This window comes from Lipotes vexillifer, unplaced genomic scaffold, assembly GCF_000442215.2.
Source record: "Lipotes vexillifer unplaced genomic scaffold, Lipotes_vexillifer_v1.1 scaffold118, whole genome shotgun sequence".
Taxonomy (NCBI): domain Eukaryota; kingdom Metazoa; phylum Chordata; class Mammalia; order Artiodactyla; family Lipotidae; genus Lipotes; species Lipotes vexillifer.
The window spans coordinates 884,526-912,375 of NW_006790289.1; the positions used below are offsets into that span (position 1 = coordinate 884,526).

At 38.4% G+C, this 27,850-nt stretch overlaps 1 protein-coding gene across 1 annotated transcript in view; it reads right to left on the bottom strand.

Annotated features, from left to right (window-relative positions):
* Positions 1-27,850, bottom strand: part of THSD7A (thrombospondin type 1 domain containing 7A) — a 449,214-nt gene that overhangs the window by 174,281 nt on the left and 247,083 nt on the right. The window contains exons 5-6 of the mRNA XM_007463528.1: positions 1,702-1,857; positions 193-405 (exon numbers count right to left, since the gene is read on the bottom strand). Coding sequence (XP_007463590.1) covers positions 193-405; positions 1,702-1,857 — 369 coding nt within the window. The remainder of the gene's footprint in view (positions 1-192; positions 406-1,701; positions 1,858-27,850) is intronic.

Below are 27,850 nucleotides of genomic sequence, written 5' to 3' on the forward strand. Positions count from 1 at the left end.
GGGAGGGAGGGAGGGAGGGAGGGAGGGAGCGGAGGGAGGGGAGGAAAGGAAGGAAAGGAAGGGGAAGCTATTTCTATGTTTGTAAATGGAACCAGCTATGATGTGAGAAGACATGAGATTTTAACATAAGGAAAACCGTATCTCCAGGGTCAAACAGACATCCATAAAAGCAGGACAGATAATCTTTCTCACCATCACTGTTGATGCACACAACCTCTTGAATTTGAGTGCCTGGACCACACTCCCTTCCATTATCTGGTTCACAGTCTCCTAGCCTCACTGCTTTCCAGTCATAGCAGGATGGCTCCTCACAGGGAATGGCTTCCAGTAAGTGAGGGCAGTTGCCAGCGCCCCCAGAGCCTCCAGTGGGCTCATTGGTAATGTGCCGTTTCCTCAGTTTAAAACCTGAATTGTTGGGGAAGGAAAATATTTACTGTTACCATCATGCGCTGAATATTTCAGAAGGCTGAATGAAACTCCAGGTGAAAGCTGGATGAGGGTAGAGGGTAGAATTCATATCTGCTTTAATCACTAGTGTATCCCCAAACTCTAGATTAATATGAGCTCATTAATAATTTATTAAATGAATAGACAGAATGGCCAAAGAGGGACTTTTGGCGTCAGCTTGCTACAGTAAAAGTCAAGCAAGAATGGGCTGGAGAGAGAGAAAGAGAAAGAGAGACAGAGAGAGAGGTGATTGGTTGATTTGGAAAGTCTGTAGTTGTAAAATGTTCAAAGACACAATAAAATCTCAACCTATTCAGAAATATTCATGACCAGACAAAAGTGCTATTACTTTGAATAAATTTGAAAAGGAACCTCTGAGAAGTTGGATGGTTTCAGGAAATTGTCTCTTGAAGCCTTAGTTGAATTTAGACTCCCCAGAAATTTGAATTCGGGATATAAACCATCTGGGCTCTAACAAGGAGTATTCAAAGTCCTGCTCTGTGCTTTAATAACACCTAAGTGTTGCCCTTTCTGACAATGTATAACAAAATTAATAAGTCTGTCTACTGCTATGTGAATATACTGGAATCACTGGAAAACTGTCCTTTGAAACAAAATAGAAAAATGTTTTCAGTTACTAGATCATGTGAAAATTACTCTACCATGCCGAACATGTAGTAAACAACTGCATTTATTCTATTCCTTTTAGATATATTATTTGCATCATAAAAGCAATATTCATTATTTGTTTGTTTACCTTCAAAGTAATAAGTAGTTCTGTTTATTAGGCACTAGCTACAGGTCAGGCAATGAAATAAGTGCTTTATGTTTATCTCTTTGAGTCTTTAAAGAAAACTTGGGTGCCAGATCATATTACATCCCTTTTACAGATAAGGGAACAAAGATTTAAATAAGTTAATTAACTTATCTAAACAACAGAGGACAGACTAGGTTTTCCAATCCAGGTCAGTCTGACACCACAGCTCATCTTAACCACTGCACCAACTGCCTCAGATGCTCTCCATCTGTTGTCTAAATTAACAAGCATTTTGCCTACATTCTGCAGTTTTAATCTTCTGGTATCATCACCAGAATAGGTTTATAATTCTTTTGTGCTAAAGATCAATACTCTTTAGCCATTCTGGAAAATACTGCAAATGAATGATCACAGGAACACAGAGCAGCATTTGTTAATAATTCATGGTTTGACCCAATTGGTGGGAGTTTTAAGCATGCCATTTTAATATTACATACCTTTTTTGCCTTGCTGGTCATTACAATTTTCGTAAGTACAAGGTCCCCAAGCTGTCCAAGTTGAAACCTCACATTCAACAGGACAGGGAATGTGGCACAGCTGTGTCGTATTAGGGATAGGGCCAGCACATGATTTCAAGTCCACTGGTTTTGAGGCTGTTTGGAGAAAAACAGAGGTTCCTTAAGAATTAAACAGATTGTTATGGTCAATAATATGATTTTTCAGAGCAGTTTTGTGTATGGAGAAGGAAAATGCTTAAAGAAGTGCCACCAAGACATTACTTGAATGCTTCTCAGGTCCATCCTGAGAATAAAAGGAGGAGGAGTGGGGGGAAAGAAGCAGTGTAGTATAGTCAAAGGAAACTGGGCTAGAAGTCTTGCCGATTGTGTGATCACCAGCTTCACCACTAATTAGTCATGCAATTAATAATGCTGAGTCTAACTTTCCTAGTCAGTAAAATAATCCTTACAGTTAATTTTATTTCTAAAATTTTATAGTTAGGTTCTAAAAAAGTAGAATTTAGAGGACTGAACAGAGTGGGAGGGGAACTACAGCTTTAACGTATACGGAAAAAATCTCCACTGAGTGGCTCCGGCAGAGAAGTCCCCCTTCTCTTTTGGTCTGCAGAAAGGTAACTGATGGATATGATGAAGGAATAGCTCAGGCCACCAAATGGGGCATCTCTATCTCCAAATGCATGACTCACCAGATACTTCCCAGAACTTTAAAGAATATACTATTTGCATATGTGATCCAAAGCTCAGAATTGCTAAGGGGACAAATTTATAATTGTCCACATATGTTCATGAGTTGACCAATGAACTGTGTATAAATACTGCTAGCCCTTGCTTCTCTTCTACTATGATGACTGCAGTTTGGCTATTTTGTACAGCACATGTATTTGATAGTTAACGTCAGAAGGTGTCCACAGTTCTGGTTAAAAATGACTGAGTAAGAATGATACTTAAAACTTTATGGACATCACAAGAGAATCAAGTTTACTACTGTCATAAAAATTTTGAGAAGTAAATGTCTTAAGACACACATTTCCTTTAATAAAAGCTAGCCCCTGTTACTCTCTGATACTTTGAAATGCCCGTGCATGAAGCACAGAAGCCTGAAATAATAAGAGGTCTTAGCTAATTCTCATTCTCTTTATGTAAAGGACTATCAAATTCCAATTGCATGGGATTGCATATAGAAGCTCACAGAGAAAATAAAATATTTTCAACTATATTATCCTAATTTTAAATAAAAGTACTAAATATATTTGCTTGTAGTATAAACACTTAAGCAAACTGTAGGTACTTGTATATCCCTCAACTTTCTGCACACACAATCATAAATGCTACCTAAAGACTATTATCTCCTCTTTCTGCCACAGCTTTTCAGTTCTGAAAAATATTATACAGATTTTGTTTTTTAATTTTTCTTCCTAGGAGTACTTATTTTCATCCCCTCCCACTCTCCGCACACCCCCACCCCATAACACACACACACACACACACACACACACACACACACACACACACTGAAGTGAAAATAAATGACTGGGCATCCCTAATTTGCTTAGCATGAGCACCAAGAGCATTCTCACTTAAGCTTATCAGAATTGTTTCTAATTTGTATCATAACATTAGGCAAATACAAAAATGATTAATTGGATTGCTTTCCAACAATGAAAGTGCTTGGCACACTGATGACAGAAAATACAGGAATAAATGTTGCATTTCTCTGAATATAAAAAAATGACATCAGTGATACATATCTCATATAAAACAATTTGTTTTTAATATTTTTACAGGTGTAAGAGTCTTGTGATGGTTAATTTCATGTGTTAACTTGCCTGGGCTAAGAGATGCCCACATAGCTGGTAGAGCACTGTTTCTGGGTGTTTCTGTGAGTGTGTTTCTGGAAGCGATTAGCATGTGAATCAGTAGACTAAGTAAAGCAGATCGCCCTCACCACTGTGGGTGGGGCATCACCCAATCCATTGAGGCCTGAATAGAATGAAAAGGTGAAGGAAGGGTACATTCCTTCTCTTCCTGAGTTGGGATATCCATCTTCTCTTCCCCCTGGACATCAGAGTTCCTGGTTCTGGGAAACTGGGAATTATACCAGTGGCCCACTCCCAGGATCCCGATTCCTATAATAAATCTCCTCTTACATATCTGTATATATACTATTGGTTCTGTTTCTCCAGAGAATCTTTGACTAATATAAGTCTACAATATGAAGAAAAATGCCTATAACTGCAAATTAACATAAGTGATTCCTTCACTTGTTGAATCCTTCAGACTATCATTTAAATTAGTGGTTATATGTATAATTACCTGAAAAGTCTCCATTTTTTTCCTTTCAATTGACTAAAAGTAACTTTAGTCTTTAGTGTTATTATATATAGTGTTGGAAATTACAGTTACTATAAAGGGAAGTCTACTGAGCATGCAATTGCGAGAGCTATGATTACAGCCTGAAGAAATTTATTTTATATATATGATTGAAAACTGTAGGAGGAAAATACAATTTTTATTAAGGAAAAAGGTACAAACATTAATTCTTGGCCATTTTTCTAAAACTTAATTTTAGCTCTTGGTGTATTTTGAATAAATCAAATAGAAAAATCAGTCACAGATTCTTCTTGAGCTATTAAAAGAGAAATGTGACGAATAAAGGCTTAAGGAAGTATTGCTTGAAGCAAAATACTCTTAAGATCTTCTGCTAAACTGAGCAAATCAACACGGAGATAATACAGTCCTTGAAAAATAGTACCAACTAAAAAGTGGCACTTGCTATCTGCTTCTACAAGGATTAAACCGTAAGCTGCCGACCTTCAACATACCCCAAAAGGAGTGCAGGGTGGAGACCAGGAAGGAGGCACCCTGTGCTCTGGGAAAAACTGGCAAAACAGGCCTTCAGATAGATATTTTCAGGAGAAGATTTTATGAGCCCAATTCTCGTGTCTCCCCATATCTGAAATGGCACTAAAATCCTTCATGGTGATGTCTGCTCCTTGTGACTAGCAGCAACCTTCTGCAAAAACGTGTGCTTGATTGCACATACTCCCCCTTCACCAAAATCACATATATACTGACCTTCCCCCATACCTCTTTGGAGCAGTTTCTCAGAGCTATATGAAATGCTGTCTCCCGGGCTATAGATCTCAATTTGCCCCAAATAAACTTAATTCACAACTCTCAACATTGTGCATTTTTTTTTCAGTCGACAATAGCCTCAATTTTACACACAATTTTCTATCTATCTATCTACCTATCTGTCTATCTTTCATTAATCAAAGAAACACGGGGAGAATATTTTCTGTATGATTCTATTCCTTTGGTGATTTTCATTATAGGTTTTCTTATCCAGTATATGCTGATTTTTTTTTTTGCATTTTCAACTATTTAAAAAAACACTGTAAATAAATGTTCTCGGCCAGTTTTACAAATATGAATCACACAATTATTGATCTAACTGGTGGGGCTCCATCTTAGACCTTCCCTGGCATACAAAGAGTTGGCAAATGTGAGGCTACCACTTCAAGCCTCATGCCCATAGCACAGATTGACCAGTGGAGGTACCAGGACCAAACTACAGCCAGAAAAAGAGAGGGCCTTGGGTAGTGAGAGCACAGGTTCAACAGAGTCAACTCTGTGCCTATAAACAGTATATGCTGATTAATGTAAATCACAGATACTAGTTTAACTCCTCAAAAGTGGTCTTTTTTTTTTTGGCAATTGCCCAAGTTGTATTTGGAATCGGTGTGATTCAGTAATGAAGAACAGACCCAGGAGATCTTACTGGGTTCTAGTTTAATCTGTGGGATATAATTCCTATAGTTGTGTATTACATAATGTAGTGTTTATTGCTGATCCCTTGTTCTCAAATATTGACAACTAAATTTTCTAAAATGGCCCAGTCATTATTCTTATATAGTTTAACTAGAAATTATAAAGGAATTGTTCATCCAGTACAAGTTCCAAGGAAGTATATATTAGATTTTTTTTGTCTTATTGTTGATCTCTTGAAAATAAAGGAGACCATTTATTGTTCTCAGACGACTTAAAGGGTTTTCAATTATATGTACTTTGTACGCTTCACAGGGTCATAAAGGATGTCTGAACTTTTCAGAACTTAATAAAACAAACAAAAAAGTGAAACTGGTGCATTTTTGTAGGTAGGTCTGATATATTTTTATATTTGTATATTTAGAGTATTACGATGGAAAAGAAATTCATGATAGGAGGTAAACTTAAGTCATCTGTTTCCAGTAATGTGGCCAATGAGGTACTCTGAAAATATACTCACTGTATAATCTCTAAGAACAGTGAATATATAATTTTTTGAATTAAATGTTTTATTCTGAGATAACGGTAGATTCACATGAAATTGTAACCTCACAGAGATACCACATACCCTTTACCCAGTTTCCCCCAATAGTCAGATCTCACAAAACTATAGTATAATACCACAATCAGAATATTGACATTGATACAGCCAGGGTACAGGTACTGGGTTGAATAGCGCTGCCCCCCGCTCAAATGTCTACTAAAAACTCAGAACACGACCTTATTTGGATATAGGGTCATTCCAAATGTAATTAGCTAATGAGGTCCTACTGGATTCAAGTGAGTCCTAAATCCAATGACTGGTGTCCTTATAAGAAGTCCATGTGAAGACACACAGAAAGGAAGACACTGCAATAATGGAGAGAGATGGAGTGATGAAGCTACAAGGATTGCCTACAGCCACTTTGCTCCTAATCTTAGAGGGAAAGAATTCAGTCTCTCGCCATTAAGCATGATGTTACCTGTAGGTTTTTGTAGATGATCTGTACCAAGTTGAGGATGTTTCTCTCCATTCTTATTTTTCTGAGAGTTTTTATTATGAATGGGTGTTGAATTGTGTCAGGTGCTTTTTCTCCACTGTTTGATGTTATCATGTGATTTTTTTTTCTTTAGCCTGTTAATATGGTGGATTATATTCATTGATTTTCCAATATTGAACCAGCCATGCATCCCTGAATACACTGTACTTGGTCCTAGTCTTCAATTCTTATAATGTATTACTGAATTCTAATTGCTAATATTTTTGTTAAGGATTTCTGTATCTGTATTTATGAGAGATTTTGGTCTGTAGTTTTCGTTCTAATATCTTGGTCTTTGTTCCCTCTTTTCCTATTTTCTGGATAGAAATGATCTGTTTCACATTGAGTGAGTTACAGTAGTTTATAGTTTTTTAATTTTTATTTTTAAAATTCCTTCTATTTAGTCTAAGTTGTCAAATATATGTTTATAAAGTTGTCTGTGGTATTCCCGTTATTCTTTTGCTGTCTGTAAGGTCAATAGTGATAGCCTCTGTTTCATTCCTGATGTTGGTGATTTGTGTCTTCTCCCTTTTTTACTTTAGCAGTCTTGCTAGAGTTTTCAACACTAATAGTCTGTTCAAAGAACCAGCTCTTCATTTCACTGATTTTCTCTATTGTTTTTGTTTTTCAATTTCACTGGTTTCTGTTCTTATTTTTATTATTTTCTTCCTTTTGCTGGCTTTCATCTTATTTTGCTCTCTTTTTTCTTGGTTCTTTAAGTGGGGGTTCATATCATTGATTTGTGTCTTTTCCTCTGCTAATGTAAGCATTTAGTGTTATAAGTTTCTTTTTCAGCACTGTTCAGCTGTGTCTCACAGATTTTTATATGTTATATTTTCATTTAATTCAGTTCAAGTATTTTGATTTTCTTTGAGAATTCCTCTTTCACACATGGCTTATTTAGAAATGGGTTGTTTAGTTTCCAAGTGTTTGGAGACTTATCTTTCTGTGATAGAATTCTAATTTGACTCCCACTGTGCTCAGAGAACACACTGTGTATGATTTAAATTCTTTGAAATTTGCTGAACTTTGTTTTATGGATCAGGGTATGGTCTATCTTAGTATATGTTTCACAGACACCTGAAAAGAAGACGTATTCTGTTGTTGGAGTGTTCTACAAATGCTTAATAAATTCTGTTGGTTGATGTTGTTGAGTTCTTCTGTATCCTTGCTGATTTCTGTATGAGGAGTAGAATGTTGTCATCTCCAACTTTAATTGTGGATTTGTATATTTCTCCTTTCAGTTCTATCAGTTTTTGTTCACATATTTTGTAGTACATTGTTTAGTACACATACATTTAAGATTTCATTATCTTCTTGGTGGATTGACCCTTTTTCATTATATAATGTCCTTCTCTGTTTCTGGTAATTTTCTTTGCTCTGATGTCTAATTTATCAGATATTAATATAGCCACTCCTTCTTCTCTTTGAATAATATTTTCATGATTTATCATTTTTCATTATTTACTTTCAACCTGGGATATTGCTATATTTGAAGTGAGTTTCTTGTTGAATGTGTATAGTTGGGTCATATTTTTTAATCCACTTAACCAAAATGTGTTTTTTCTCCTTATAAGTCTAATTTTTTATAGGTACAGAATATATTTTAATTTTTATATTGTGTTAGAAGCAAATTAAAACATTGCCTGAATAAGCATCTGTTAGGGTCTTTTAAAATCTGCTCCCACTGGTGTTTCTGAGTGGTGGTCTTCTCTCACTACAAGTCTGAGATGTGGGAGGCAAAAGGGAACTCAGCATCTTGTCATTTCTTGAGTCTTAAAATCTCTAGCTTGCCTGCCTCCCTCTCCGACTTTCAGAGTCATCTTAATGGTCTGTTTACTATACAATGTTCAGAATTTTTTTTTAATTTAGTAAGAGAATTAGGAAAAATTACATCTTTTCTATCTTCCTGGAAGCAGAAGCCTATATGTTATTTAAAAAATAAAACCTTTCAATTTTATAACTAGGATCACAAGAAAGGAAAATCCTCAAATGATTCCCCAAATCCACAGCATGAATCTGGTATGGTACCAGAGTCCTAAAGCTGGCTCTCCCTTGAGGCAGTACTGATCCCAGGTCATAGAACTTGCATATCCAGAGTTCTTTAATTACCAGGGACAAAGGAAGGCATTTTCAGACAGAAAATGAGAGTTAAGCTATAACAAACCACCATTAAGGAAATTTCTAAAGGATTTATTTCTCATACAAAGGAAAGTGAACAGAGAAGCAGGGCCTGAGATGCCAGATGGAATGGCGGCCAAAGAAAATATTAAATGTGAGTAAAAGTAAACATTGACTGTAAAAGCATAATTATGATGATTAAATAGGGGAGTGTGGTAGGCAGAATAATGGTCCCCCAAAGATCCCATGCTTTAATCCTCTGAATTTGTGAATATGTTATCTTAATGGGAAAAAGGACTTTGCAGCTGTGATTCAGGATTCAAACCCAGAGATGTGGAAACTATCCTGGATTATCTAAATTGGCCTAATCTAACCACATGAGTCCTAAAAAGAAGAAAACCTTTCCCAGCTGGTCAGAAAGGTGAGATGGAAGAAGAATGATGAGAGATTCAAAGCATGAGAGGTACTTGATTTGCAATTTCTGGCTTTGGAGGAGAGGGGTTAAGGCCAAGGAATGTGGCCTCTAGAAGCTGGGGACAGTCCCTAACTAGCAAGGACATGGAGATCTTAGTTTTCCAACTGCAAGAAACTGAATTCTGCCAATAAGGCAAATGGGCAAAGAAACAGAAGCTTCTCTAGAGCTTCTAGAAAGGAATGCAGCTCTGCTAAGCCCCGGATTTTGGCCAGGTGAGAACCATGTCAGACTTCCGACCTACCAAACTATAAGATAAAATGTTAAGTTTTTGGTAATTTGTTATGGCAGTGATAGAAAACTAATACAGACAGTTATAAACAGCAATATAGAACTAAAATACAAGACTACATAACATGTAAGTTGGTGAAAAGTAATCAGAGGTAAAGCAGTTTAAAGCCCTTAGCAAGGTAAATATATTAATTATAGACTGTATTCATTTAGATCTGGACCTTAATATTTTAAGGTAATCTCTTTATATAAATAGGATAAGAATGTGTAACTTCTAAACCAAGGAAAACAATGTAACAGTAACAAAACTGTTGCAATAAATTCAAAGAAAGGCAAGAAAGAAGAAACAATGAAACAAAAAATGTAACAAAGAGAATAAAATAAGATGGAGGAAACAAATGCAAGAGTATAAACCACTATAAGTCAAAGATTATCAGACTTAATAAAAAAATAACATCTGAAATGACATTTTATATCCACTAGTCTATCAGAAAACGTACATGTTTGACAACACCAAGTGCTGGAGAAGATGTGAAGCAGCCAGAGCAGTTAAACACTGCTGGTAGAAATTTAAGTTGTTTTACCCATTTTGGAAAATAACTTGGAATTTTCTAGTATGTTTGAAGACAGGCATACTCCCAGGTATACAGTTTGGAAAAAGCTATCAGATATCAGATGTTTACCTCAGGAGAGATTTATAAGAATTGTCATTGTAGCATTGTTTATAACTTCAAATATCGAGGAGTAACTCAGGTATCCAACGAAAAGGGAACAGATATTAAATTATGGTGTCAATACTACGGTGTCAATACAATGCTATATAGAGGTGGAAACAAATAAACTACAGTACAATCGCTGATACGATGAAACCCACAAATATGTATCAAAGAGTGAAGAAAGCAAGCCAAAGAAGAATATATACTAAATCAGCAGTCCCCAACCTTTTTGGCACCAGGGACCAGTTACCATAGAAATTGGTCCACGGCATGGGGGTTGGGGACTCCTGTACTAAATGATACTATTCATATAAAGTTTTGAAAAGCAAGCATTATCACCATGTTTTGGGATAAATGCGTAAGTCTGGAAAAGAGGAGAGCGGCCACCATTGCCTGGGAGCTGGCCTGCTCTTCTCAGCTAGGCTATGATGGAGTAAGACAAAGAGTAAGACTACTTCATTTGTCTAACTAAACACAAGGTCACCGTGGGAACAGCCAAAATATCAAATGTTTCCATCTCCCAGCTAATATGAGTGAGCTCTGCTTCTTTATCAGTGACAGCTTTAGACTCCCTCTAGTCTCTCCTACTTCCAAATAAGGTTTATTAAGATACCTGGTTACAGAATTACTCTTGCTTCCTTACAGCATTCAATCCACAGCAAAGCTCACTTATTTAAAGCCCCCTAAAATAATTACTTAACTGAAGCCCAAATCCTAATATAAGTGCTTTCTGACACTCTTACTGAGATGCCCCTGGTTGCCCAGGGTGTGGGCTCTCCCTTGCTGCAAAAAGTGAAAAACCCAACATGTTCAAACACAGGTGTGTAGCTGGTGGCCTTTGGCTGAAGAGCTTGGGCATGTCAAATACATAAAGAAAAGCAAGGAATGTTAAACGTAAAATTGAGAATAGGAGTCCCACATCCTGTGATGGAGTGGATGTGAGTTATTTAATGACAAATGCTTACTGGCATTTACAATGTACCAGGCAATGTTATGGTGCTCCAAGTACTTAACAAATATTAATTCATGTAATTCTTTCAAAACCCCATGGGATAGGTATTTCAATTATCCCCATTTGGGGTGGTGGTGGTGGATAATTATTTCCAAATGGGGAAACTGAATATGGAAAGGTTAAGTAACTTTCCCAAAGTCACACAGCTAGGAGATAGTATATTTTGGACTCACATCCAGGCAGTTTGGTTCCATAATCTTGTGTGTACTTCTAAGTAGTACTCTATGAAATCTTGGAAGGATAAGTGAGGGAGCTTCAATAATATATAACAATATGTAATGACACACACACACATGCAAATACATTTGAAATAGGTCATAATGTATTGAAGTAAACTTAATGGGGATTATTAATATTGTATATGTATGTCATAATAGTAAAATGAGGCTATCAAGATAATCCTGGGGCTTCCCTGGTGACGCAGTGGTTGAGAGTCCGCCTGCTGATGCAGGGGACACGGGTTTGTGCCCCGGTCCGGGAAGATCCCATATGCCGTGGAGCGGCTAGGGCCGTGAGCCATGGCCGCTGAGCCTGCGCGTCCGGAGCCTGTGCTCCGCAACAGGAGAGGCCACAACAGTGAGAGGCCCCCGTACCTCAAAAAAGAAAAAAAAAAAAAATTATAAGGGAGATACTTATAAATTATGCTAGATGGTAACTTTCTTGGCATCTTTTAACATCTTGCAAAATCAATTCTGTTGGTCCCATGCACATACCTCAGAGCTGTAATATCAGTAACATACGATACACTGACTCTCTCCTAGAGGTCACTTCCTGCTGCGCGAGGAGAGGGGATTAAGAACGCTGCTTAAAGGAGCTCCAGAGACGGGCGCGAGCCGCAGCTAAAAGCGCGGACCCCAGAGACAGACATGAGATGCTAAGGCTGCTACTGCGGCCACCAAGAAGCCTGTTTGCAAACACAGGTCACTATCCACACCCCTCTTCCGGGGAGCCTGTGCAGCCCGCCACTGCCAGGGTCCCGGGATCCAGGGATAACTCCCCCAGGAGAACGCACGGCGTGCCTCAGGCTGGTGCAACGTCACAGCAGCCTCTGCCGCCGCAGGCTCGCCCCGCACTCCGTGCCCCTCCCTCCCCCCCGGCCTGAGTGAGCCAGAGCCTCCGAATCAGCGGCTCCTTTAACCCTGCCCTGTCTGAGCAAAGAACAGGCGCCCTCCGGTGACCTACACGCACAGGCGGGGCCAAATCCAAAGCTGAGCCCCTGGGAGCTGTGAGAACAAAGAAGAGAAAGGGAAACCTCTCCCAGCAGCCGCAGAAGCGGCGGATTAAAGCTCCACAATCAACTTGATGTACCCTGCATCTGTGGAATACCTGAATAGACAACGAATCATCCCAAATTGAGGAGGTGGACTTTGAGAGCAAGATTTATTATTCTTTCCCCTTTTCCTTTTTCTGTGTGTATGTGTATGCTTCTGTGTGAGATTTTCTCTGTATAGCTTTGCTTCCACCATTTGTTCCAGGGTTCTATCAATTCGTTGTTTTGTTTTTTGGGTTTTTTTCCTCTTAATAATTTTTTAATAACGTTATTATATTTTATCTTACTTTATTTTATTTTACTTTATCTTCTTTCTTTCTTTTTTTTTCTTCCTTCCCTCTTTCCTTCCTTGCTCCCTCCCTCCCTCCTTTCTTTCTTTCTTTCTACTTCTTCTCCCTTTTCTTCTGAGCCGTGTAGATGCAAGGCTCTTGGTGCTGCAGCCAGGAGTCAGTGCTGTGCCTCTGAGGTGGGAGAGCCAACTTCAGGACACTGGTCCACAAGAGACCTCCCAGCTGCACATAATATCAATCGGCGAAAATCTCCCAGAGATCTCCATCTCAACACCAGCACCCAGCTTCACTCAACGACCAGCAAGCTACAGTGCTGGACATCCTATGCCAAACAACTAGCAAGACAGGAACACAACCCCAACCATTAGCAGAGAGGCTGCCCAAAATCATAATAAGTCGACAGACACCCCAAAACACACCACCAGACGTGGACCTGCTCACCAGAAAGACAAGATCCAGCCTCATCAACCAGAACACAGGCACTAGTCCCCTCCACCAGGAAGCCTACATAACCCACTGAACCAACCTTAGCCACCGGGGACAGACACCAAAAACAACACGAACTACGAACCTGCAGCCTGCAAAAAGGAGACTCCAAACACAGTAAGATAAGCAAAATGAAAAGACAGAAAAACACACAGCAGATGAAGGAGCAATGTAAAAACCCACCAGACCATAGGGCTTCCCTGGTGGCGCAGTGCTTGAGAGTCCGCCTGCCGATGCAGGAGATGCGGGTTACACAACCCACTGAACCAACCTTAGCCACTGGAGACAGACATCAAAAACAACGGGAGCTACGAACTTGCAGCCTGCAAAAAGGTGAACCCAATCACAGTAAGATAAGCAAAATGAGAAGACAGAAAAACACACAGCAGATGAAGGAGCAAGATAAAAACCCACCAGACCTAACAAATGAAGAGGAAATAGGCAGTCTACCTGAAAAAGAGTTCAGAATAATGATAGTAAAGATGATCCAAAATCTTGGAAATAGAATGGACAAAATGCAAGAAGCAGTTAACAAGGAACTAGAAAAAATAAAGATGAAATAAACAATAATGAACAACACAATAAATGAAATGAAAAATAGATGGGATCAATAGCAGAATAACTGAGGCAGAAGAACAGAGAAGTGACCTGAAAGATAAAATAGTGGAAATAACTACTGCAGAGCAGAATAAAGAAAAAAAAAAAGAATGAAAAGAACTGAGGACAGTCTCAGAGACCTCTGGGACAACATTAAACGCACCAACATTTGAATTATAGGGGTTCCAGAAGAAGAAGAGAAAAAGAAAGGGACTGAGAAAATATTTGAAGAGATTATAGTAGAAAATTTCCCAAATATGGGAAAGGAAATAGTTCATCAAGTCCAGGAAGCACAGAGAGTCCCATACAGGATAAATCCAAGGAGAAATATGCGAAGACACATATTAATCAAACTGTCAAAAATTAAATACAAAGAAAACATATTAAAAGCAGCAAGGGAAAAACAACAAATAACACACAAGGGAATCCCCATAAGGTTAACAGCTGATCTTTCAGCAGAAACTCTGCAAGCCAGAAGGGAGTGGCAGGACATATTGAAAGTGATGAAGGAGAAAAACCTGCAACCAAGATTACTCTACCCAGCAAGTATCTCATTCAGATTTGATGGAGAATTTAAAACCTTTACAGACAAGCAAAAGCTGAGAGAGTTCAGCACCACCAAACCAGCTCTACAACAACTTCTAAAGGAATTTCTCTAGGCAAGAAACACAAGAGAAGGAAAAGACCTACAACAACGAACCCAAAACAATTAAGAAAATGGGAATAGGAACATACATATCGATAATTACCTTAAATGTAAATGGACTAAATGCTCCCACTGAAAGACACAGATTGGCTGAATGCATACAAAAACAAGACGCATATATTTGCTGTCTACAAGAGACCCACTTCAGACCTAGAGACACATACAGACTGAAAGTAAGGGGATGGAAAAAGGCATTTCATGCAAATAGAAACCAAAAGAAAGCTGGAGTAGCAATTCTCATATCAGACAAAATAGACTTTAAAATAAAGACTATTAGAAGAGACAAAGAAGGACACTACATAATGATCAAGGGATCAATCCAAGAAGAAGATATAACAATTGTAAATAAATGTTGGTGCTCCAACATAGGCGCACCTCAATACATAAGGCAAATACTAACAGCCATAAAAGGGGAAATCGACAGTAACACATTCATAGTAGGGGACTTTAACACCCCACTTTCACCAATGGACAGATCATCCAAAATGAAGATAAATAAGGAAACCCAAGCTTTAAATGATACATTAAACAAGATGGACTTAATTGATATTTATAGGACATTCCATCCAAAAACAACAGAATACACATTTTTCTCTAGTGCTCATGGAACATTCTCTAGGATAGATCATATCTTGGGTCACAAATCAAGCCTTGGTAAGTTTAAGAAAATTGAAATTGTATCAAATATCTTTTCTGACCACAACGCTATGAGACTAGATATCAATTACAGGAAAGGATCTGTAAAAAATACAAACACATGGAGGCTAAACAATACACTACCTGATAACGAAGTGATCACTGAATAAATCAAAGAGGAAATCAAAAAATACCTAGAAACAAATGACAATGGAGACACGACGACTCAAAATCTATGGGACGCAGCAAAAGCAGTTTTAAGAGGGAAGTTTATAGCAATTCAATCCTACCTTAAGAAACAGGAAACATCTCGAATAAACAACCTAACCTTGCACCTAAAGCAATTAGAGAAAGAAGAACAAAAAAACTCCAAAGTTAGCAGAAGGAATGAAATCATAAAAATTAGATCAGAAATAAGTGAAAAAGAAATGAAACGATAGCAAAGATCAATAAAACTAAAAGCTGGTTCTTTGAGAAGATAAACAAAACAGATAAACCATTAGCCAGACTCATCAAGAAAAAAAGGGAGAAGACTCAAATCAATAGAATTAGAAATGAAAAAGGAGAAGTAACAACTGACACTGCAGAAATACAAAAAATCATGAGGGATTACTACAAGCAACTCTATGCCAATAAAATGGACAATCTGGAAGAAATGGACAAATTCTTAGAAATGCACAAACTACCAAGACTGAATCAGGAAGAAATAGAAAATATGAACAGACCAATCACAAGCACTGAAATTGAAACTGTGATGAAAAATCTTCCAACAAACAAAAGCCCAGGACCAGATGGCTTCACAGGCGAATTCTATCAAACATTTAGAGAAGAGCTAACACCTATTCTTCTCAAACTCTTCCAAAATATAGCAGAGGGAGGAACACTCCCAAACTCATTCTACGAGGCCACCATCACCTTGATACCAAAACCAGACAAGGATGTCACAAAGAAAGAAAACTACAGGCCAATATCACTGATGAACATAGATGCAAAAATCCTCAACAAAATACTAGCAAACAGAATCCAACAGCACATTAAAAGGATCATACACCATGATCAAGTGGGGTTTATTCCAGGAATGCAAGGATTCTTCAATATACGCAAATCTATCAATGTGATTAACCATATTAACAAATTGAAGGAGAAAAACCATATGATCATCTCAATAGATGCAGAGAAAGCTTTTGACAAAATTCAACACCCATTTATGATAAAAACCCTGCAGAAAGTAGGTGTAGAGGGAACTTTCCTCAATATAATAAAGGCCGTATATGACAAGCCCACAGCCAACATCATCCTCAATGGCGAAAAACTGAAAGCATTTCCACTAAGGTCAGGAACAAGACAAGGTTGCCCACTCTCACCACTCTTATTCAACATAGTTTTGGAAGTTTTAGCCACAGCAATCAGAGAAGAAAAGGAAATAAAAGGAATCCAAATCGGAAAAGAAGAAGTAAAGCTGTCACTGTTTGCAGATGACATGATACTATACATAGAGAATCCTAAAGATGCTACCAGAAAACTACTAGAGCTAATCAATGAATTTGGTAAAGTAGCAGGATACAAAATTAATGCACAGAAATCTCTGGCATTCCTATATACTAACGATGAAAAATCTGAAAGTGAAATCAAGAAAACACTCCCATTTACCATTGCAACAAAAAGAATAAAATATCTAGGAATAAACCTACCTAAGGAGACAAAAGACCTGTATGCAGAAAATTATAAGACACTGATGAAAGAAATTAAAGATGATACAAACAGATGGAGAGATATACCATGTTCTTGGATTGGAAGAATCAACATTGTGAAAATGACTCTACTCCCCAAAGCAATCTATAGATTCAATGCAATCCCTATCAAACTACCACTGGCATTTTTCACAGAACTAGAACAAAAAATTTCACAATTTGTATGGAAACACAAAAGACCCCGAATAGCCATCGTCGGATGAATGGATAAAGAAGATGTGGCACATATATACAATGGAATATTACTCAGCCATAAAAAGAAACGAAATTGAGCTATTTGTAATGAGGTGGATAGACCTAGAGTCTGTCATACAGAGTGAAGTAAGTCAGAAAGAGAGAGACAAATACCATATGCTAACACATATATATGGAATTTAAGAAAAAAAATGTCATGAAGAACCTAGGGGTGAAATAGGAATAAAGATACAGACTTACTAGAGAATGGACTTGAGGATATGGGGAAGGGGAAGGGTAAACTGTGACCAAGCGAGAGAGAGGCATGGACATATATACATTACCATACGTAAGGTAGATAGCTAGTGGGAAGCAGCCACATAGCACAGGGAGATCAGCTCGGTGCTTTGTGACCGCCTGGAGGGGTGGGACAGGGAGGGTGGGAGGGAGGGAGACGCAAGCGGGAAGAGATATGGGAACATATGTATATATATAACCAATTCATTTTGTTGTGAAGCTGAAACTAACATACCACTGTAAAGCAATTATACTCTATTCAATAAAGATGTTAAAAAACAAAAAAAAAAGATAATCCAGCATCAGCCCTGGTGGTAAATCACTGAAAATTATTCTGACTTTCATACATCAGTTGGGAATGGAACTAAATTTTCATTCTACAGGATATCAAGAACTGGCTGTCCAACTAAATTACTATTAAAATGGGATGTTCTCCACCTATACTCTTAATAATAATAGTAAATACTTATACTGAATTTAGTAAATAAATTCTTTTAATCCTCACAGCAATCTCATGAAGTAGGTACAAAAGTAGTAATCCCAAATTTGGAGATGAGGAAACTGAGGCACAGAGAGATTAAGTAACTTGCCTAAGGTCACACAGTTAATCAGAGGTAGCTGGTATCTGACTTCAGAGACCATGCTCTTATCCACTTTGCTATATACTATGATATGACAATTAGTAGAAGCCGCGTTCTTCTCCCATTTTTTTACTCCAACTCCTAGAAGTCTATAATGTGAAGGGTGGCCTGACTAGAAGACATACCTTTTTTTTTTTTTTTTTTTTTTTTTTTTTTGTTTGCCGGTGCCTCTCCCGCTGTGGAGCACAGGCTCTGAACGCGCAGGCTCAGCAGCCATGGCTCACGGGCCCAGCCGCCCCGCGGCATGTGGGATCTTCCCGGACTGGGGCACGAACCCGCGTCCCCTGTGTCAGCAGGTGGACTCTCAACCACTGAGCCACCAGGGGAGCCCCATACACATTTTTTAAACAGTCTATTTGATTACTGTTGTGGGGGTGACAGAAGAAACTGGAAGTGATATTTATCTGGCAAGTGAGTCCTCAGTATTTTAATAAGAAACACTTTATATTCTCATCCATTTTTAATACTCAATTTTTAAAACTAAATAATTTTTGTTCTAATGCCTAAAAAATACACCACGTGTGTATTTTAAACTTTTTTTTATCATGAAAATATATATTTGGATTCTTAAAACATTTTAAATGACAGATCTCACACCCAGCCTACTTCAGACCTATTTGTACAAGAATACGCCTTTTCTGAGTCATTCAAAAGATATATTAGGGTTCAAAGGTTGAAAAAAGTGCAATAGGTTTAATAATTCATTCATCCATTTAGCAAAATGGCTGAGCATTTTAGGCATTCAAAGTCTCCTGATACTGTATTTATTTTCCACTGTCTTCCCTGAAAATCTTTTTCTTGAAATAGCATTGCTTCTTTAAACAAGCTTATTTCACTGCTAATTCAAAAGTACAAGGAAATTCTCTTGGATTTAAGTCTTAGTTTCAGTATAGGAACTGACCAAACACTACTATTAAACATAAAGATGCCTGATAACGAAAGAGATTCCAAAGATCTATAAATAAAATCAGTTACAAATGGCTTTCCTTTCCTTTGTTCTTATACTGCTCAATGTGTTAAAATAAATATTAGATGCCTAGTCTGTGCAAAGCCCTGCCATTGTGTTAGGAACGTTATGCTCAAGGGTGCTATAGGGTCAATGGCAGTAGCAATGATGGTTTGTTGGTTTTTCTTAATTATTACAAGTATGTGATAATAATTTAGGGTATATTTAACCAAAGTAGTTTGAATTCCACGAAAGTTCTATTGATGGTTTATTCAACCCTCACTTACCATTAGATGTAACAATTGATGTCAAGCAAATGAAGAAAGCCTATGTTCTGAAAATTAATCAAATTCTACATGTATCAGTGGTTGCTTAAAGCTTTTTGAGGATGTTCTTGTACTAAACTTTATTCACGGAAATTTCTTTTATCTTTCACAGGCTGGTATAGTTAATGGGGACATAAAACCCACTTCCTTCTTAATAACAGAGGGCATTGTTTTAAGATAATACACTTATTCTTTAATCAATTTTGCAACCATATTTAAAACGATGGTTGAGAATTATCTCGGTATTTAATATGCTTTGAAGCTTACTGCCAGTCCTTTCTGCCTATGATTAATTCATTATAGAGCTATTGTTTTAGATTAATCATTTCTTATATTAACACAAGACATATAGTTTACATAGGAAGCATACATGATAGTCTTGAGTGCATTTTCTACACCATAATTAATGTTTTCAGTATCCGATGGACCATCACTGCTTCTGTGCAGCTCACGTACTGATAGCCATGATTTTCATCCCCAGGCCATCCTGTTTGACCACAGCTTTCTTCCTCTTTGTGCTTGCTTGTGCTTGCTCTTTGGATAACCTCTCGAATTGTGTTGAGGTCACAAATCAAAACATTTGAGGCCACAAAACATTTTTTAATTTTGTTTTTCTTATATTAGACAATTTCAGAGCTAAGGTATTTGAATGGTCCCTATGTTCGAAACTGTGGTATATTTACATTTTTCTGATTTTTCTGTTTGCTTATTCTTTGGGGGTTAAAGACCAGGCTTGCTCTATCTTGATCTTAATAGTCAAGTGAAAGTTGCACTGGATACATTTCATAAATTTAGGTAAGGTTCTTCCCAAATATCCCAATAATGAATATTTAGGCCCAGATTAAAATAAGAAGAGAGCATTCCTCTTTCTTTTCTTCTCAGCTAGTTTTAACTTTTCAATTATGGGTAAGGAGACCGACGGTGGGGAAGGAGCTAGCCCATGAACACTAACAGTGTTGTAAACTTGACAGACTGGGCAGACTTCTAAGAAGGCCATCTTCTGCCTATAAAGGACTCCACCCACCCTGCAGCTGGTCTGCTGTCAGCAGAGTTAGGAGGGCATCAAGTGATGGGCCTGTTACTTCTTTTGCCTGCAGCCTTCACTCTGCTGTGCTGATGCCAGGGAGATGACTGTCAGGTCTCTTCCTACTTCTCTCAGGAATTCTACTCAATCTCCCAGGTGCCTCTGTTCCTTCCATCTTATATCAATGTCACCCCTAGCAAATACAAACTCCTTTAAGGGTCTAGCCTCTGGACAGGCTCTCTCCTGGTTTCAAGGACTGACACAGGTTTTTCCTCTATTTGTATATTCCACTGGTCATTTTAGGAAATTACAGAGAGAGGTTCATATGCCTAGGCTTACAATGCCAAACTCCCTCGACTATCCTTGTGTCTTGACTCAAATAAAACAGAGCTGTGCTATCCTTTTAAGTATTTATAGGGACAAACATATGTCAGGTAATTTCTCTCAGGGACCCTGATTCCTATAAAACAAGAACATTTAAAAATACATGGGACTGTTCAAAATATATACCTTCATAGCAATGTCAATCATATTAGGATTTAAATTTCACAAACCGTATCAACAGCTTGACGAGGACATCACTCTCCTACTACAGGGATGTACCATCTGTCGTAACACTGCAGTATGAAGGTTTTTTTTCCTTTTTTTTCTTTCTTTTTTTTAAAATACAGGACATATTGTCGAATAATCTATATAAAAGTCACACTGAAATCTTCCAACAACACACTATTATTGACTCAAGTTACCATTTACAATGTCCCCAACTTGGAAAATAACATTAATAGATAATGTAAATTAAAAGAAGCAGTTTGGAGCCTGTATGTTATCCACAATATAATGACAGAGAACCTTAGCAGTTAGAATTTCAAAGAACTGCAACTTTTGCTTTAAAAAAGGTTATTTGACGCAGTGGCTGAGAGTCCGCCTGCCGATGCAGCGGACGCGGGTTCGTGCCCCGGTCTGGGAGGATCCCACATGCCGTGGAGCGGCTGGGCCCGTGAGCCATGGCCGCTGAACCTGCACATCCAGAGCCTGTGCTCTGTGACGGGAGAGGCCACAGCAGTGAGAGGCCCACATACCGCAAAAAACAAAACAAAACAAAACCTAAAAATAGAACTACCATACGACCCAGCAACCCCCCTACTAGGCATATACCCTGAGAAAACCATAATTCAAAAAGAGTCATGTACCACAATATTCATTGCGAACGACGGAAGTATATTTGCTCACAGTTCTGGAGACTGCAAGTCCAAGATCAAGGTGCCGGCAGGGTTAGTTTCTGTGAGGCCTCTCTTCTGGTTGCCTTCTCACTGTCCTCACACAATCTTCTCTCTGTGCGCTCATCTCTGGCGTCTTCCTCTTCTTCTAAGGACACCAGTCCTATTGGATTAGGGCTCCACCCTTTTGAACTTATTTAACCTTAGTTACTTCTTTAAAGACCTATCTCCCCAAAAAGCCGCACGGGCGGTTAGGGCTTTAACAAATGAATTTTGGGGGAACACAATTCAGTCCATAATACCAAGCTTGATGGGATACTGAAGAAAAAATAATCTGTGATAATGACTTAAGCATAGTCATATTCACTGGCATATTTTATCAACTTTTCCCTGTTTTTCTGGGGGAAAAAATCGATGCTAAACTTGTATTCACTCAAGTTTCTCCATAGCAGGTTGATGCCACTATTACTCTCTACACTTTATTTAGAAGCAAACAGAGGTAAATACCTACAGTATGAGATTTTCTATTTTTCCTGAAATCTTCCATTCTTTTCTCAAAATCTCCATTTATAGAATTCCAAGTGTAGAGTCCCATTTCCTGATCACTGCACAGATGATGAACTTGATAAAAGAGAAGTTTTATGGCTTTTCTTTCTAATGTCTTGGTGTTAAAAAATAAAATACAACCTGCAACACTGAGTCAAAGGCCAAAAGCCTGATTTGTGGGCAGCCTTGAACTGTAACCTCAAAACTACTTACCACCTACAAATAAACCACTGTCATAATGTGTTACTTGGATCCAGGTCCACTCTGATTTTCTGACCCACCCAGTTATTTATACATATCTCAGACCTGATTCTTATTCTAATTACTTTTCTCTACTTAAGTCTTTGTAATTACTCCTAAATTTCCCCTTACACTTTGTCAGGATCAATATTTGTGAATATTTACTTAAGTAACTCACTCAACAAATGTCTACTGAACATCTACTAGGTACCAGGCACATACTGGTACACAGAGATGCTCAGGATTTAGTAGAGAACAAAACAGATAAAGGTATCAGCTTTCTTGTAGTGGGAATACTCATTGAGGGAGTGGGGAAACCTAAAAGTAATAAGCTTAATAAACTACTAACTGCTATAGTATGGTATAAGGCAAAAAGGGCTATGAAAAAAGACAAAAGAGTAGAGGAAGGGGTCTAAGAGTGTTTGGGGGAGAGGTGGGCAATTTAAAGTAGGGTGATCACATCTAGCCTCTTTGAGAAAGAGACATTTGAGACAAGGATGGAAGGAGGGGATGGGGTTATTAGCCAAGCACAAGTCTGGGGCAAGAACATTCCAGGCAGAAGGTGAGGTACGGGAACTGCAAAGGAGGTCCAAGGGATTGGAGAAAAAGGAGCATGAGGCAGAAGCATGGGAGATGGGGTCAGGAGACAAGGGGCAGAAGAGGGAGATGGGCTTTTACGTGGAGTGAACTGCAGCACAGAGGCAGGGCTTTGAGCACAGGAGTGACACAGCCTATGATTTTGAATGACTGCTCTGCTGCTGTGTTGAGAATGGATTGTGGTGGGAGAAGGGACACCTGTCAGGAGGCAAAACACAGTGTTTCAGACCAGGGGTGATAGTGGAGGTGAAGTGGTCAGATAAATATTGAAGGTAGAGCTTGAAGAATTTCCTGAGGAACTGATTGTGAGAATGAAAGAGAGAGAAATCTAGAATGACTCCAAAGATTTTGGTCCAAGCAACTAACATCTAACTTGTGGTTGTCACTGCATCATTTTTCCTTGTTCTTGACCTTTTAGACTGTGATGAGTCTATTTTCTCACACTGCCTTTCAGAAGATCAGCATCTTATGCTGCATACAACATTGCAATTGACAGGAATCCCAATTCCTCCTCACTGTACCTCTATTCCTGCCCTGTTATGCTCTACCTCCAATTAATCCACCCATTTCTGCAGCTGCCAGCTGCACTGGCAGCTCTGGACTAAACTGCTGGGTTTGACATTCAAACAAAGTTTCCGAGATGTCTAGATTCCCCCTTTATTAGGCTATAACATGAGGGCTGCTAAGGTTCAGCCCATTCATGGTAAGACAGATGAAATCCATGTTAAGACTTCTTGAAAAAAAAAAAAAAAGCACTGAAGTTTCTGGCATTAAACTCTAGTATGTGTCTCTAAAAAAAACAAATGTCAAAGGTGGCAGAGTCACAGCAGCGCTTGTTGGAAAATGTCATCATATAGCATCAGAGCTTTTTGGAACATGCAAAGTTACTGATTTCTGGGTCTGGGGAGTAGAATCATGATTTTCAAGATCCATGCTTAACCTAACAACAGTGACTTTTCAATTTTCAGTGCATGCAACAATTACTGGAAGGTGGGAGTGAGGAGAGGGGTTGTTTTAAAGAAGCAGACTCCTGGGTACCATGACCAGAAGTTTGGATGCACTACATTTGGATTGAAACCTAAGAATAACCTCAGAATATGGATTTTTAACAAGCACTTCAGCTGATTTTTTTTTTTTTTTTTTTTTTTTTTTTTTTGCGATATGTGGGCCTCTCACTGTCGTGGCCTTTCTCGCTGCCGGATGCGCAAGCTCAGCGCCCATGGCTCACGGGCCCAGCCGCTCCGCGGCATGTGGGATCCTCCCGGACCGGGGCACGAACCCGTATCCCCCGCATCGGCAGGCGGACTCTCAACCACTGCGCCACCAGGGAGGCCCAAGCTGATTTTGATGCAAGTAATGCTCAGGCTACCCTTTGAGAAACACAGCTATGCAGGACTAGAGTTGAAGTTAACCACAGGATGCCGTTAACGCTGTGGCACTAAATGCTTATCTTTTAGAAAAGGTCATTCATATTCCAGAATAGAGATGCACGCACTCTTAAAGAATTGCTTGCTCTTGTCTTTGGCCATAAGAATATTAAGAATTATTTCTTCACTAGTATAGTTTTTTCTATTGGTGGTGTATTTCTTCCTGGACATTTTTCTAAGCTTAAATCCACCTTTTAATTTATGGTAGCATGTAAACTGAGTTGAATACTTTCCCCAAGTTTACACTATATTATTTTAAATAAAACTGCTTGGAAAATGATACTGGAGACTTGAAAACATCTGCCATTGTAGAACTCAAGCCTCACTAGGAAATGCTTCTGGAGCTTTGATACTAGTGATCTCCTTGACTCACTTTTGTGGGCTGATAAAACTGCATCTTAGGGAAAACGGATAAAATTGTGGGAGAAAGGGGGAGATCCCTAAAGCAGATTGGATTGTATATTTTGGATATTAAACACTCATCATATAGGTGCTTTGCAAATATTTTCTCCCATTCCATAGGCTGCTTTTTCATTTTGTTGGTGCTTTCCTTTGCTGGGCAGAAGCTTTTTAGTTTGATGTAGCTCCACTACATCATTGTTTATTTTTGCTTTTGTTGCCTTTGCTTTTAGTGTCGAATCTAAAACTCATTGCCAAAGCCAATGTCAAGGAGCTTACCCCCTATGTTTTCTTCTAGGCATTTAATGGTGTCAGGTCTCACATTCAAATCATCAATAAATTTTGAGCTGAATTTTTATTAATTATTAATGAACCTCTCTTACATTTTATCTCACAGATCTTAAACTTTTTAATCTCAACTTTATTTCTTTCACATTTATGTTTTTCTTGACTTCTAGCCTATATTAATGAAAATCTTATTTTTTTCATTTTTATTTTTTATTTTAATGGTATTTTGAGTATATTATTACCTCATTACTTTTCCTCTAAATCTTTCTGTGCAATTTAAAAACTCTACTCCTAATCTCTCCTATTATTATTATTTTTAAATTCTCTGTTCTCATATAGTTCAGATTTTTTTCCTCTGGAAGCAAAAATGAGAGACTCCGCAGCAATGCGTATGGAGTGGGGAATTCTCCTTTTACTCTGCTGACCTTCTGATTAACCCCAAAGCATCTCTGAGTGTTTCCAAGTATCCCTTAAAAAATGGAACGGTCTTGGTTTTTAATATTACACATCATTCAAAGTTTACATGAAGAGCTACATGTTTTAAAATCCATTCAACCTGACACAAAGAATCACTGAATGTGGGGAAAAAAAGAAAATGTCAGCATTACAGCCCAAGCAAGGAAGGTTTTGTAGGCATTGGGGTGGGGAGAGGCTTTAACCTTCTGGCTTCAACTTGATGAAGGACCAGGTGGCAAACAACCTGAAAAGAACTCTTGGGAGGATATTTAGAAGTGGATGCAAAACTAGGGATCTTGACTTATATGTATTTCACTTGGTTCTTGTGTTCTGTCAAGATGACTTCTGTCTCCAGTCTTGATGAATTCATCAAAGAACCCTCTTGGCTGTGGCGTTTCTCAGCTCCATCCTCAGGTTAGAGGAAAGTTTGCCAATGAGCACAGCAGGATTTAAGAGGGAAGCCCACGTTCATTTGTGAAGACTCATATTAGACTAGCTGGCACCAAATAAATCTGAGAAACCACAGATATGAGAAGGAAAGCTGATCTTTCCTCAAGACTATGGGTTTTGCTTCCACCAGATAAAGCTCTCTGGAACTGAAGAAATGGTGGAGGTGCCTCAGATCCTTCATCTGTCACCCAAAAAGAAATTAGGGGTGTTATTCTGGGGGAAGGTAGAGAACTGGGGCCTAGAGGCACTTACTCAATTCCCAAGGTCTAAGCTGACAATTTTTTTTCAGCAGAGACACTGCTTTATTATCTCTGATGAGATTTCAACCCTCATTTGTTGTCTTTATTCACATGTATATATCATGTGTTTTTTCCTCTGGGTGCTTTGAGAATTTTCATCTTCAGTGTTCAGAAATTTGAGTTTATTGTATTTTTGTTGTCATTTTTATATTTATCCTGCTTGAGTTTTGCTGAGCTTATTACATATGAAAGTTGATGGTTTCTTTTTCAACAAATTTGAGAATATTTTGGCCTTTATTTCTTCAAGTATCTTTTTTCTCATATCACTCTCTCTCCCCTATAATATCATTAATACACGGATAGTCTGATATTATTTCACCAATCACGGAGTCTCTCTTCACTTTTTTTCCCCTCTATCTTCTTTCTCACTGTTCTTCAGATCTGATCATTTCTATTGATCTGTCTTCAAGATCACTTAACCTTTCTTTTGCTAGCACCAAGAATTAAATACAATGAATTTTTTACTGCAGATCTGTTACATTTCTGAATTTCCATATTCTTATGTCTATTTTTCTCTTTATACTCCCATCTGTTCACTCTCCAAGACAATCTTTTCCTTTAAACCTTTGAAAATATCTATAATAATAGTTCCTTAAAGCCCTTGTCTGCTAACTGTGATATCTGAGTCCTCTCAAAGTATATTACTACTGACTGCTTTTTCTTGATAACAGATCTCTTTATTTAATTTTGTGAAATAACTTTTTTTTTCTTCTGGCCGCACCATGTGGCTGCTTGCTGGATCTTAGTTCCTCAACCAGGGACTGAACCCGGGGACTGAACTAAGTGAGAGCACTGAGTCCTAACCACTGGACTGCCAGGGAATTCCCTGGAGTAACTTTTTATCTTACTTTCTAGACTTTGTGAATGATACGCTGTAGAGAGTCTGGATTACGTCATCTTCCTTTATGAATTTTGTTCTGTCAAACAGTTAAATTGCTAGCAGATCCTTCTGATCTTTTCAAGCTTGGTTTCATTTGGATTAAGGCTTGTCTGGTTCAGATTTGAACTTGGCTGTGACACTGTGGTCCTTACTCCTAAGCCATGAGGGCTGAGGTGTTCAGTGAATATTCTCATCCTTGCAGAGCTAGAACTTTGACATCTCCCAGCACTGCACTACCTATTCTATCACCCCTCAGCCCTCAGCCTTGCAGCACAGGATCTCTGCTAGACTTCACAGAGTCTCAATCTGCACATGTGCAGCCCAGCCCTGGGACAAGGCCCCATGGGATAGCCCCACATAGACGCCTGGACTCCACCCCACTCCCCTCAGTGCAAATGCCCTTTCTCTGTACCCTGCCCTGAAATTTCCAGTCATTTCAGCATCCTGGAATTCAGATTCCTAACTCTTTAGTTCAGCAAGACCTGATGCTCTATTTGTCTTCATTTTTCCTACTCTGTGTTAGGAGAGGAGACCCTCCAGTAGAAGAGTGAGGTGATTGATCACCTCAAAATTGTGGTTACAGTTTTCTGCAGCTTCCTGTTTAATGCCTAAAAGCAGCTTTGTAATTTTTGTCCAATTTTATAGTTATTCTTATTGAGAGGGTTCCAGTTACTCAATTATAGTTGGAAGCAGAAGCCTAACAATATGCTTGCTTTTCTGATGATTTAAAATATTTAGTCACCAGGTTTTGGGATATATTTCTTTCTTTTTTTTTTTTTTTTTTTA